We start from the raw sequence: 14,180 nt of genomic DNA, 5'->3' as shown, positions 1-14,180 counted from the left end.
CTCATACTCACCACATGAGTGATGTAGTGAATCTTCTGTTAATTTAGGACTGATTTTACCAGCACTCCCAGTCCTGCAGTTCACCTTTTTTTGGCTTTTCCACATGTGCACACACACATATAAACTCTGCAGTCTGCACCTGTGCTCTGCCCTGTGAAGTGCCAACAATGTAGAGTTTAGCTTATAGTTCAGCCAAAACCTCAGTGAAGGTACTTTGAGTTCATCCTTTTGTTTTTTCTTCAATTCCATCATCCATCATCATCTTCACACTGTCCCCCTTGTCCTCTGTCAGTCACTCACTGGAACCAAGTCATCTAACATTCTCCCGTAGCATGTTAGTGAAGACCCAGCTGCAGAGGAAGAGTGGGGGAACTACCAGGAAGTATAAACACTAGACTATGGAAGAGAAATTACCATACATACTTGCTTTGTTGAAGCTGGTTGAGATGCCACTTAGCTGTGTGTGTATGTTTTTAGATGTGTGTTTGTTGTTACCAGCTCAGTAAGAAGTAAATCCTCCTTCTACTTGTTCTTAATATCTTGTCTCAACATTTAAAATTAGAATTTTTTACCTTTCAAAACTGAGAGTCTTCCTTTTCTTGGGTAGTTTTCATTTCACTGCTGGCTGACACCTGAAAAACTCAGATATCAGAAAGGAAAACACTTTGGGATTCAGAGTGCTTTTTAAAAGACACTGAACAAAACCAGCCTCCACTAACTTCTATGGAAGCTGATGTTTCTCACTAGCTCCTATGATCAAGCCAGCATTTTCTGCATTTAAAATTTAACTATTCTTTCCTTTTTTTGAATGGTTTCTCCTTTCCCTGAGAGTATTTCCTAAGGTGACTAAGGAGGGAAGGAGCATTAGTAACACTCTGAGACAAGGAACGATGCTTGACGTTACCACAACACTGCTGAGCAGGAAGACCCATTGCTGGAACACTGTATTTGCAGTGATAAGCTTGCCCTATAGGCTTTCAGAAGTGGGTCTGCAAGGGAAGGGCACCTCCAGGCTCCAACCTGTATGGCTGGCACTCTAGGAAGAGGCATGATCATGTTACAGCTATGAGGAAGGTCACAGTACTGATGCTTTAGCCAGCCATTCCCAAAGGAGGGCCTTCTGTTGAAATCAGGGGCATGGCACTGCAGGAAAAAGCTAATTCAGTGTTAGAAGTTCCTCTGACAGTCACTACAGACTAATCAGTCTGGGAACTGGGGTAACAGAAAGCTATCAGAAATCAATTAGCAAAATATAGTGTGTCCTGTTTCTATGTCTTTCAGATCGAAATGTTAGAGCACAAATACGGCGGTCATCTGGTATCTCGCAGGGCAGCCTGCACCATCCAGACTGCTTTCCGGCAGTACCAGCTCAGCAAGAACTTTGAGAAGATCCGCAACTCACTGCTGGAGAGCCGCATGCCACGCCGCATCTCTCTGAGGAAAGTCCGGGTCCAGAACTCAGAGAGCTTCTCTGCTGAGAAAGCCCTGGTGGAGGGGTATAACTTTGTGGGCATCCCATTGGTGAGGTCCCCATCTTTGCCAGCCACCATCAGTGGGGCACTGACTGAGCTGGAGGACTCCTTCACGGAACAAGTTCAGTCTCTGGCCAAGTCTATTGATGATGCCCTCAGCACCTGGAGCCTGAAGACCATGTGCTCACTGCAAGATGGGGGCTCATACCAGATAAGGGAGACCTTCAGTGCTAGCTCAATGCAACCAAACCAAGACTTAGAAGCTGAGCTGCAGGACAAAGAGAAGGAGGAAGGACTCCTGCCAGATACCCTACCCAAGAGCAGCAGCACTCTCATGATGGCTTTTCGAGATGTCACAGTCCAGATCGACAATAAGAACATCTCTGTCTCATCGTCTACCTCGGTGTCCATGGCAAACTGCCTCAGTAGCAATGCCCAGGCTGGGCTCTCTCAAGCTACCAAGGCTGAAGAAAGCCCAGGAGAAGGGGAGGGAGAAGCCAGTGAACCACCAGCTGCCCCAGAGAGCTTACCTGAGTCCAGAGCTCTCCAGAACAGCCACACTTTCACCGAGGTGAATGTCAGTACTAATGGCACGGGAGACAGCAGTGCTGAGCCTGGGCAGATGGCAGTGCAGAAGCTCCAGTTTGATGCTAGCAACGAGACGGGGCAAAGCAAAGGCTCTGAGTCTGAGAATGCAGACAACTCAGAGCAGCTGAGCAGCAGCAGCACCTCCACTTCAGCCAAGTCAGCCTCTGAGGTGTCCTCGAAAGAAGCACTGCAGGCCATGATCCTCAGCCTCCCAAGGTACCACTGCGAGAACCCAGCTAGCTGCAAGTCCCCCACACTTTCCACAGACACCATGAGGAAGCGCCTCTACCGCATTGGGCTGAACCTCTTTAATATGTAAGTGTCTCTTCCTCTTTGGTGTTACCCAGCCTATTCCATGCCTCACAGGAACAGGTGGTGGCAGGCTCTTGGTCTAGATCCATCTCCATGGAAGTTCTTTTACATTCAAGGGCACAACCATCTGGGTATGCAATGTAGACCACAGGTTGGCTGCCCAGAAGCTTTTTCCCTAAAGTCCTCCAAGTGCTGCCCAATAGAGGAACAAGTGCAGTGCCCCATGAGTAGTGACCACGCTCTCCTGAATTCTGAACCTTCAGTCCCAGTTGCTGTCCATTTGGCATCCACCATCTGAGCCTGGGATCTGGGGTCCTGTTCCACTCTGTTGCAAAGGAACAAGCATAGCTGGGACTGTAAACCCAGCCCTGGTTACTTAACATGGGACATTTCCAAGTAAAGAGAGAGAGAGAGACAGAGGTAGAGCTGAGATTACCTAGCCCAGTATGAGTGCTCTGGCTGTTTTTCTTCTGGTATTTGGGTACATTTTCACCTGACAGACCAGATTTAGTCATCTCAGTGTCTCACACATCTGAGTCTGATATCCTATGAAAAGGCTGTAGGTGTAAAAGCAAAAGCAGAGCAGCACAGAGATTATCATCAGAAAAGGTTAACTTAAGGGGTCACACGTAGTCTATTTTGGATTGGCAGAAAGCAGCTGAGCTCCTATAAGGAGCTTTAGATTTGCTTATTGCCTTTCAACGAGACTTTTCTCATCTAAGCAAGACATGAGAAATGCTGGGTTTTGCTCCATCATCACACTCTCATCTTACGCTGTCTTGGTTTCCATTTGAGTTCCCTGATGAAGATGCTGGGGATGTAATGCACCAATACTAGAAGAATGTTTTGCCACACATTAGTGTGAGCCTTTTGGTCAGAGCGGTGACTAAAGATTATGCAGTCCTAGGCAGGAGTTTTGCACAGACAAGGGGGCAATGAACAGGATTTATATATGTGTAGTATGGAGGCTGTGGACTCCAGGAGGCAGGAAACTGGAAGAGATGTTTTTAGGGCTGGACTCAGAGCACATCCAGAACTGATGTTAGAGCAGACAGATTTGTGACTCTTACAGAACTGAGGAGGACATTTTACTAGCTCTGAGATCAGGTTCTGAACAGGTGGGTCCATGTGAATATATCAAAGTCAGGTTCTGGGCACACACAGATTTGCCTGATGACGACAAGCAGGCTGGAAGGAGAGAAGGTAGGCACCAGACACAGGTGGGAGTTAATTATGATAAAGATAGTTCCAGGTCCACACAGATGTTCTGGTGTTTGTGTTAGGATAGGTGTACTTTTCAAGGAGGACATGGGGCTCACGTCCCTGCTACTAAGTGATTCAATATTCTCAGCCATGCTTTGCAGGAGTCCCTCCACTCAGTGTGGTTTCCTTTGGTGCCTGTGCAGTTGACATGAGCACTGATGTGAAGATAAAGCAGGAGTGAAAATGCTTTTTCCCAGCCTCTCCTCCTCCCCCAATCTGCCTGGCACACATTCATGTGACAGATTATCAGTGCCAGGTCTGTTTAGGGGAAGCAGTTCTGCTGTTCTTCATTCAGTGACCTGGGTTCACTGCATCTTGCAGGTCCCTGTGGGATAGAAGGCTTACCGTGGAGCTCTGAAACACAACTTCCTAGCCAGGTCTCCCCTGCTCCCTTAGCTGCTAAAATAATATGTAGTAACCTGTAAAGCTCAGTTTTCTTCACAAAACGTTGGAAGACAGGGAGGGAGCTGTTAGCTCTGGGGACTGAAGCCTTGGTTTTGTTCTCTGAGAGGGATCTGAGGGACATATGGCTCCCCTTGTGACACCGTAGTGCACTCCATCCAAGGGACTGGGATGTCCATTCAGTTTTCTGCAGTTATTTGGTTGTTGGTCTCCCTGTCAATTTCTAGCAAGGAACCAGTTTACCATTGTAGCATTTGTGATGTGGACACCAACCCATACGGCATGGAGCTGAGGCCATGCATGCATGTGTGCACATCTTTTTTTCTGGCTGCTCCCCTAGACCAAGAGCTGAAAGCCTCCAGTTGCATCTGACATAGTCTATCTGGCCTTGCATTGCATTTTCAGAAAGCAGCGCTCTGGCTCGGAGCAGGCCCCTGGGAACACATGGATGCTGCGCTGCTGTGGCACTTTCCCCATCCCCACTCCACAGTGAGGGGGTGGAATCCCTCAAACGGGGAGTGCTTTGTTATGCAGCACTGCTGTAATACCTCAGTGTGTGTGGGCAGCTGGCTGCGTGGGCAGAGGGAAAGCCAGCAGGACCGTGAGGAATCCCGCAGCACTTGCTGGCCGTGCTTAACACCCCTGCAACACTAAAGAAAATAGCAGAGGCTCAAGAGAGATGGAAGTGGAGTTGTCTGCTGCACATCTGGGTAAAAGCTGCATACTGCAGTACATGGGGTACATCTGCAGGTGTTCAGTGACAGAGATGCTGTACTGCTATCAGGATTTTGTGGAGAACAAATTGAATCCTGGGAAAAACTGATGAGAGGCTCCTCTTAGTGGAAGACTAGTGTGTGCAAGTACATTTGAGTTATAATCTAGGCAGTGCAGGAGGGCTGTCACAGCTGGACTGTTTTATCCTACATCCTCTTGCATTGTCTGTGCCATCTCTACTGAAATCTGCACATCCATGCCAGTGTGTGAAATGCATTTTTTTGGTCCTATTCAGGTCCCAGCTCCTCTGGAGTGAATCCAAAGTCAGTCCAGTGGCTTTGCAGTCACACCAGTGTAGCTGAGATCATCCTCATGCTGTGAACACCTTACTGTCCCTTGCCAAATACCAAAGTGTACAGGTGGAGCTGCATTTTATGAATCACCATATGACCTTTGCACTTGGCAGAGAACTTTGCCTGTGCTGTTCAAAGGTGAACCAGGAGATCTGTGTGCTAATACAGAGGTGCACTGTTGCTTTTCCCTGAAGAAGGCCTGTGTTTTTTGATATCAGATCTTGCAGCTCTCCTGTTCATAAATCTAATGTGCTGACTTGTTCTCCCAGCCACTCTCCCCAGGGATGCCACACTGCCCAGGGTATTTTCTCTGTGGCATTACAGAATAAGCAGAACTATTTCAAGTCCATCTACTTTTTGTAAACCCATGAGGCCCCTGTAAGGAGCAGGCCATTCTCCTGAATGCTGATCCCCTTATAGCTAGACATATGTTGCTCACCCACATCCTTCACCACCTGACAGTGTCACAGTCTGTGCCTGTGCATATCATGCATTCACGTGCTCTGAGATCTCATCCTATCCTTTCCTCACCCCAGAAAACTGCCTGAGCAAACTCAGTCCTTGAGCCTTGACAAAGATCCGTGAATTTGGGTTAATGATGAAAGTATGACTTCCTTTCATGAAGAAACTACTCTCTTACCTCTCCCCACTGACCAGCTCAGAGAACCAAAGGAATGTGGAAATCTTCCTGGCATTGCACTAATTCCCCTCAGGAAGAGTGCATCATGACAGACACCCTTCAGTGGGGCATACTGAAATATAGGAAGAAAACCTCCTGCACAATACACACATACACACTCATTCTTGTCTGCACTGTAGGACAGGCACCACATGGGCTCACAGCCACTCCCAGGATACGTAGAAGATGTGTGCGTATAGGACACATGAGGAGAAAGCCAAAATATGCAGACACATGGGCTCTGATGAACATGTATGGTGCAAGAGGAATCTGCATGTACAGGACACAGACACACACAAACATGTGTGCTTGTTGATACATGCACTACCCCTCAAGAGCTGTGTATGCAGGCACAGACACTGGCACACTAACAAGCAGAAAATCACACCCACAACAAGGCAGTCAGGCCCACTCAGCACCAGGCCTGTTCTCAGAGAGGCACAGCCACAGAGGGAGAAAAACCCTCTGTCTGGGAGCTGCACGCAGCTCTCCCAGCTCTGACAAGGCATTCTCCAGGTGCGTGCTCTCATCCACCTACACACAGAGATCTCTGCCTGAGGAGGTAAATCAATAGAGAAGGGAAGAACAACACAGCTAAGGGTGGGGGAAGAGGAGGAGGAGATAAGCAAATCTGAGCATGGGATTTCTGTTCAGGCAGCCAGCACCAGGCTCAGCTGAGGAAGGTAGAAGGTGTCACTCAACATTGAACACTAAAAATGTATGAAAAAGAGAATTTTTTTTTTTTTACAGAAAAAGTGCCCACCTTTGGTTATCCCCCTTTGTGTCTTGAGACTCATTTGCCCGTAGACCATGGCAGCAATGTCTTCTAAGTCTCTTCACAGCCACCTTTTTCCCTTTGCCTTTGTCTGCCCCACAGAGGGTGCAACCCCAGCTCCCCTAAAGCAAAGGGTCATGTGCCCACCTCTCACCCCTGGTCCTTGGGGACAGCTCTCTGTGGTTTACATCTGGAGCAGCTGAATGTACTTACATTTCCTGTGCTGTTGGTGTGGGACACACAGTGTTATCATGTCCTCACAGGGACCCTAAGCAGACCAGGCTGGGGCAGGGATGATACAAGAGCCTTTGACTCTGGAGCAGATGGATGGCAGAAGAGAGTCCCTGACGAGGCATCCTTTGTGGCAGTGGGATGGCACTTGTGATTGCCAGGTGACAGCAGGAGCTACAAGTGACACAGCAGGTCCCATGGCATCCTTTTTTCCTCAGTGGCAACTGGGGGTGACTCCCCCAAGTCACTTTTCTCTGCCTCCATCAGTCCCATCCCTACTACACACGTAAACTCTAGGGGCCCACACACATACTGAGGGCTGCATTGCTGCAAGCCATAAGGTGAGACAGAGGCAATAATGCCTCAGCGAGATCATGCAAACTCACCATGTCTCTGTCCTTCCCTTTCAGAAACCCAGACAAAGGGATCCAGTTCCTGATCTCCCGAGGCTTCATTCCGGACACCCCCATTGGGGTGGCACACTTCCTGCTCCAGCGGAAGGGCCTCAGCCGCCAGATGATTGGGGAGTTCCTGGGCAACAGCAAGAAGCAGTTCAACAGGGATGTCCTGGAGTAAGTGTGGAAACCTCTTCCCCTCCTCCCTGCACTATAAAGGAGTTACCAACCCACTCTGCCCCTGGCTGCACCAGCAAACACCCTGTCCTCCATGCCTTTCCATCCCCACTCTACAGGAACTTCGCCATTCCCACTCCCTATCTGGCACCTGGATGCATTTCCCAGCAATGTGTTTCCCTCTTAATATCAGCAGCCCTTTCATTTCAGTGTCTCAGGGGGCCTGTGATCATCTAGCAGGAGCACAGCCCCATTGGGTGGTAGAAATAGTGATGCTGGGAGGTTTTGTGGGGGGAAAACTGTGACTGGGGTCTCACCCCATCCAGATAAAGCACCTCTGATGCTTTCTGGGATGTACTGAGAGAGGCAGAGGGGGAAAAATATCTGCTCCTTGCTGTGAGACCAGCAGGAAGCAACAAATGCTGGCTCCACACCTTGTTCTTTCTGTCCAGTTTTGAAATGGGTGGCCTTTTCAGTTTGTCCAACTGCACTGCAGGAATAATAAAAGGGGAGTTGGTCCTGTTTGTGGTAATGAAGAGTCATGCATGAGGAAGCATGCTACCGAGGGTTTATCATTACCACTGCAGTCACAGAGCACTGAGGAACATCCCCACTCCAAAAACTCCAATGGGCTGAGCTGTCCCTTTTCTGAACAAGATCTGTTTCCTCCCTGCTTCTCTTCAGTGGCTGGCTTTGATGGATTGTTTCCTTCAATTCTTTCACCGTGACCATATCCTGGTCACACAAGTTATGCATCTCTCAGCCGACACCTCTCTCCTCTTTTAAGTCTTGAAATTTGGACTACAAAATCCCATGAATACCTGAGACCTATACTACCTCAGCACCTGCCTGTTGCTCTACCTTCCACATTGTAAACATTGCTAACTTGTCAGCCCCCAGGAGCACCGGAGCAGGGTCTGAAGTTTTGGGAAGAAAAGCATCTTACCTGTTGTTCTGAGCGTTGTCCAAGATGACAGGTTTTCTGCAAAGATAGGCCTGGGGAACTGAGATGAACCTTTGTTTCCTGCTTGGTCCTGGATCTACTTAAGATGAGGGAAAAGTAGAAAGCACAGCTCTTTCTATGATGAAAAGGGGACATCAAGAACAGGGGACACCACTTCTCCCACCCTGAGAACTGACACAGTGAAAGCAGGGTGGGTTTGCCCCAGAGTGTGAATGTGAGGGCTGCCATGCAGGGTGATGTGACCTGTGTAGTCAGGGGGCAACAAGCTCATTCAGAGACCTGTTTCAAGGGATGACTAGCACTCAGCTGGGTCTTTCTTTTATTAGGCAGAAGCACAGCTCTTAGTCAGAGCTGCCTTTCCACTAGGCAGGAAGTCTTTTGCACTGGATCCCTTATTATATTCTCCCATTCTCCAAAATGTTCTCTATCTTCCTTGAATTTTGCAGTGGTTTCTCTTGAACCAAGCCAAACAGAAACCCTAAATCCAATACACACACTACTTCTACTGCAGAGAAAGACCAGAGGATGCCAGTTCAAGAGCCAAATCTGGGCCCAAATTTCAAAATTCATTCCTGATGCAATTTCTGCTGCTTATTGCTGCAGGTACCTGACCTTTGGTCCAGTTCTTTTTTTAATATACTGTATGGGTATTGATTTGGTCAGCAATGAGACACATGTTCTCTCCAGTCTCTTCATGGTGAGAGCTACAATTAAAAGTAATTGCCTCTTTTCTCCAGCAAGCAATGTGTGGGCTGCTTCCCCTGACAGATACTCTGCTGAAGTCCAAACCTAGCCTCTGCACAGACAGGGAAATACTGCAATAGCAATAGGCTGGCACTTCCTTGTAGTCCTAAATTTGGCATCATCCCTGCAAATGACCATGTTCTTCTGCCTCACATGTGACTACAAACTCTGTGTCAGCAGCTCCTGGGAACAGTCTCTGTTGCAAAGCTCGGTGTCTGCCTCCTAGCCTCAATGCCCAAGAGCTGCTGTGTTGTGGTTGCTTGTCTTGTCTCTGCATGTTGCAGGAGGGCCATTAAAGCACATGGCCCTACTCCATCATGCTCATTACGCTCAGTTTCCACTGCACCTCTCAATGTAATACTCCAAATGGTCAATGAAAGAGTGACCTTGCCATCCTATTTGCAGATGTAGAAAGCAAGGCTCAAAGATGGGAACTGAGCTCTTGAGGCTGTGTGTACATGGATGTATCTTGGATATGGACTGTGTGTACATGGACATATATCAAGCAACTGAGTCTGAATTTGAGGTTCAAACCTGTGTCTGATCTCTCCAGGCAACAGATGATGTTCTTGCACTAACAATCTGTGCTGCCATCCCCTCTTCACAATAAATTGCTGATTTGTCTTCCTTAAAGGCAAAGGTAAAAGTAGACACAAAATATGCACAAAATGTTCTAAAGCAGGAAGGAAAAACCACACACATTCAGCTGGTTGTAACAGCTGTTTGCAGGTACTTTCACTCTCTTCCTGTGTCAGTTCTGACCTTGGGGATAGCAATGGTTGGTGGTTTTGCAAGAAAATTTTCATCAACTGCGTGTGAGAGCTGGCTGGGCTATCGCTGTACACCCAGCAGTGTGACATGCATGGAAACAAAGCATTGCTGGGAGAAATTCTGTCCCAGGATTATCATCCTCGATATTTTTCCTCTCCATGCTGCAGGAAGAAGAGGGCTGACAGTGTAGTGTAGTGTGCTGTCATTTCCAGTGCACTATAGCTCAAGGGCTAGTCACAACTTCTGAACTGTTTGTGTGGCATTTTAGGACTGTCAAAGACCTAGTCTGGTTCTCATTCCCCATCCAACTCCAATCAAACTAGCTCAGGAACACTGGCACAGGTTGGGAGAATGGACTCTGCATGGGCTGTCTCACAGTCCCCACATGTACCCACACCTAGCAAGCCAGTGTTAGGGTACGTGGTATTCCCTGGAGGGCATGTGGCAGACAGGATAGCTATTACAGTAGCTCTGCACAATTTTCCACATTGCAGAATGCCACAGTCATTTTTGTGGCCCAAGTGGGCAGAATAACAAGCACTGCTAGTCCTGGCAAGCTCAAATGCCCAGGCAGGGTGGCCATGAGCAGGTAGTAGTTGTTGGACAGGCTCTGACTAGCTGCAGTGAGCAAGTCTGTATGCAGGGGGAGATGTCTCTACTCTTTCACATCCCAGACCTGGCCCTGGAGCCTTCCTGGCCCATCCTCTCCCTCCCAAAAGCAATTTCAATTATTGATGTCATTTGCTGTGTTAGTTTAGCTTTCACTCGATGTGAAAACGTGTGTTAGAATTGTGTATTGTAAGCATTGTTTCTATTGCAGCCAAGTTGAATTAACCCAACTGCATGAATAAATAATAGGACAGCTTTTAAAACATCTAAAAAAGTGTCAGCCTCCCTTGTGCATTTCGTGGCGGGGCAGACCTGCACAGGTTACAAACTCCAGAGTCAGCTGTAAGTCTGCAAACTTCTCTTGGCTTCCATAGGTATTGAAGCTGTGCTGGCTGACAAACAAGCCAACCACTGCCTGTTCCTGGAGTCACGCAACAGAGCTCAGAAGTGCACAGTGGCATTTGGCACTGTGAAGATGATCCCTCTTTACTGCCCACCTAGTAAATGCAAAACTCCAGAGAACTGCCATGCTGGTTGCAAAGCCTCTTATGTACCTGGGAAGGAGGGTGAGTGAGGGCAAGCATAGTATGAGGCCTGAGCACTTTGGTATGCTATTTTGCCTTCCCACACCTGCATGCCCAGTGCCTAAATGCCCTGAAATTATATGCTTCCTTCCATCTTCCTACTCTGTCTTTCAACCTTTAACTGATTTTCTTGGAACCCAGAAAAGGTGTCTGGATAACTCACAAGTAATTATACACGCTAGCCAGAGGAACAAGGGACACAGCAGGGGATTTTCAACAGTATCTGACTATAATTGGCACACATCCTTTGATAACACTAAACTGCTCAGGCCTGTCTGTTTAAGGAGATGCAGTATGTAATTTTCTCTTGCAGAAAAAGTTTCAATCTTTAAAAGTAGGATTTATCTCACCTATTGTTAGCCACCACCAAGTTTAGTGTCTTCTATCAATTTATGAATTCCTTTAGTCAACGGAGAGACACAGGTCCCTCAAGAGTGTTGTTTTTCTCAATGTGCTAGTTTAGGCTGGACACCTAGCTTTTAGGCATTTTATGTTACAGGGGATAAGTCGCATCTGTAACTAATTTTGAGCATCCCACAGTAACAACCACTCACTGCGATCCAGAATCCCACAGTAAGATCCAGCCTCTTCTGGGAATCTGCTTCCACAACCTGCCCTGCAGACAGCTGGGAGGAGTCACTGGGGACTTACCCCAGGGTTTCAATGTCTACCGGTCCAGGGAATACAGCTGTAGAGAGGTAGCCTGGGCCATTAAAGCACTGATCTGTTTTTATCCAACTTGACAAGTACTGCAGAAAAATCACTTTGTTACTTTGAAAAAGTCAGACTCAAGGCATTAACACATAAATTTAACATGAGACATTTTATCATTCTTGCATCCTTTCTTCATTCTTTTTGTTGGTATTGCATGATCAGATGTATTTCTTTTTGTGCACTCTTCACTCTGTGTTTATCTGTTGCTTTTGTTCTTCATTCATACTTCCCTTCACTTTAGTTCATTCTTCCCCTCCACCTGTTTCTGACTCAGGAATTGCTTCCATTTATAGTTCATTCATGAACAAGGTAATGTAAGTGATGCCATGAATGGAGACGGCTGTGCTGCTGGTACTGGATAGTTTGAGTTCAGGTCGTGGGACTTGGAAGTGCAGAAGTGGCTGTCCTGGTGCATTTGCTGTCGGAGGAGAAGGGGCAGGGATTCAAGCAGAGGAGACATTGTGCTGAGTCAGGGGCTGGTTGGTGTTAGACTGTAAGCTGCTGTTAGACACACTCTCCCTGTGGGTGAGCAGTTCTTCTGTCTGTCAAGTGTGTATTGTCTTCTCTTTCTCTCATGGGAAGTCAGGGAGAGAAAAGCTGCTCTTAGGAGTGTAAGTGCAGAGCTGGGAGCCCAGCAAAGAGGCTGGCTGTCTCTCAAAGAAGTGTTAGATTCTTCTTGGAATGGCAGAGGAAACTTGACAGCTTAGCCCAAACTAGCTGCCTTTCCCTTTCTCACTGAGGGCATTACAGAGGATCTGTAGGGGACTTGCATTACAGGAGAGTTTGGGCAGCTCAGTGCTGCAGCTTGTGCTGTGGAGCAGTAGATAACGATGTGATGGAAACAGGACAGAGGGAAGAATGTGTTAGGCAGTTCTGACCTCCTGCTGCAAGCAGAGCTGTGGCATAGATCAAACTTGTGGACAAGAGCAGCTTTCTCATGCCAGGCTTGCAAAGGCTGAAGGTGCAGCTTGAACCTGCCTAGGTGCCCAGGGAAACTGTGGCTTCCCTTGTCTGTTGGGAGTCAAGGGTTCCTACTGTCCCTTGGAGGGAAAGATGAAGGCTGGGCAGAAGCCTGCCCTGCATTGCTAACGTGCCTGGAGTGGGAACAGCTCTCTACCTTGTGAGACAGCTCTGGTGCAAGGCATGGTATGCTAGGCAATTTCTTGCTTAGGAAAGAGTGGATGCTCAAGTGAGTAGCCATGTGAGCTACCAACAACCCTGGGAGGGCAAGTAAGTGTGGCTTAGCCCCAGAAAAAAACAGGCAATACAAATAGTGCAGCATCCCCCAGAAAGGGAAGGTTTGTGTGGGCCATGGTCTCCATTGTGGAGACTACCCTTGTACAAGCAGGGCATGGAGGGCAGGACTGGGACACACGCCTGTGCCCTGTGGTGCAAGGAATCAGTGCGTCCTGCTCAACTCTTCTTTCTGTAAGCCTCAGTTAACACATGCAGGGCAGCCTTCTCCCAGGGAGCTGATTTTTTCCTCTGCAGTCCACCCTAAGCCTGGTTCATCTTCAGAAAGCTTGTAGGGTTAGGGAAGCTGAGAAGAGGGATGTTTTTTATTAATATCTTCATACCATGTGGTTTTAAACTTTCTACCTGGCTGCCTTCCTCCTTGCTCCCTCCCTGAGAATGGACTGCAGGTTCATTACAGACGCTTTTAGTTGCAACCCAGCTCCTGCTGCATTGTCACCTGAGCGGAAAAGCTGGAAAATAGGTCATTATGCTTGGGTGAGCAGATCTCAGCCCCACACGATACAGCTGCTTCCTGCCTTCACTGAACCCTTTCGCCACAAGTCTTTTTTGCCGTGCTTAGCCCTGTGCTAAATCCTCACAGCACTGATGCCACTATGTCCAGCCCCTTTTGGGGGTATCTGTTCCCTGCAGCCTAGGAGGCAGCATGGCCACCACAGAGGTAATAGCTGAGCAAAATGATCCAACTAGGAGCCCACCCTTTGGTCCTGACATCTGGCACCTGGTGTGCAATTCTTTGCAGTTATAAGGTGCTTGTCTGCCAAGTGCCTCAGAACAGACCATGTATACAGGTGGCACAAGAGCCCTCAAACTCCACCACCTTATTTATGAGGCAGGGTGTCAGCACTTTTCCTGCTCACTTCAAGATGATCCAAATATCCAAAGTCCTATCCCCGCAGGTACTGGGCTAAATGCATCTCTGGATTCACTGTGAGGTCAATTCACATGAGGTCAATTCACATGGCTTGTTGCAAGTCCATGTGGAGGAAGGAGTTGAAACAGGAGGAGATTTTATAAGGTGATTACTCTGCCCCTGCTTCATTATCCTTCAGGCCTCCTGGTGGTCCTGGAATAGGCATCTCAGGCGTTTCACTGTTTGTGGGAAAATGAACTCAGCACTGGTTTTGGCACATGTACATAAGCTGCTAGTTTATTCCTTGGATGCAGCGAGCCATCAGC

General features: G+C 47.9%; 1 protein-coding gene across 3 annotated transcripts in view; it reads left to right on the top strand.

Annotated features, from left to right (window-relative positions):
- Nucleotides 1–14,180, top strand: part of IQSEC3 (IQ motif and Sec7 domain ArfGEF 3) — a 107,740-nt gene that overhangs the window by 71,778 nt on the left and 21,782 nt on the right. For all 3 annotated transcript variants that reach the window (XM_074826190.1, XM_074826193.1, XM_074826192.1), the window contains exons 4-5: nucleotides 1,282–2,375; nucleotides 7,200–7,361. In XM_074826190.1, coding sequence (XP_074682291.1) covers nucleotides 1,282–2,375; nucleotides 7,200–7,361 — 1,256 coding nt within the window. The remainder of the gene's footprint in view (nucleotides 1–1,281; nucleotides 2,376–7,199; nucleotides 7,362–14,180) is intronic.

Source organism: Strix aluco, chromosome 5, assembly GCF_031877795.1.
Source record: "Strix aluco isolate bStrAlu1 chromosome 5, bStrAlu1.hap1, whole genome shotgun sequence".
In the NCBI taxonomy this organism is placed as follows: domain Eukaryota; kingdom Metazoa; phylum Chordata; class Aves; order Strigiformes; family Strigidae; genus Strix; species Strix aluco.
The sequence above is the reverse complement of the archived record's forward strand: the minus strand, read 5'-3'. Positions and strand labels throughout refer to the sequence as shown.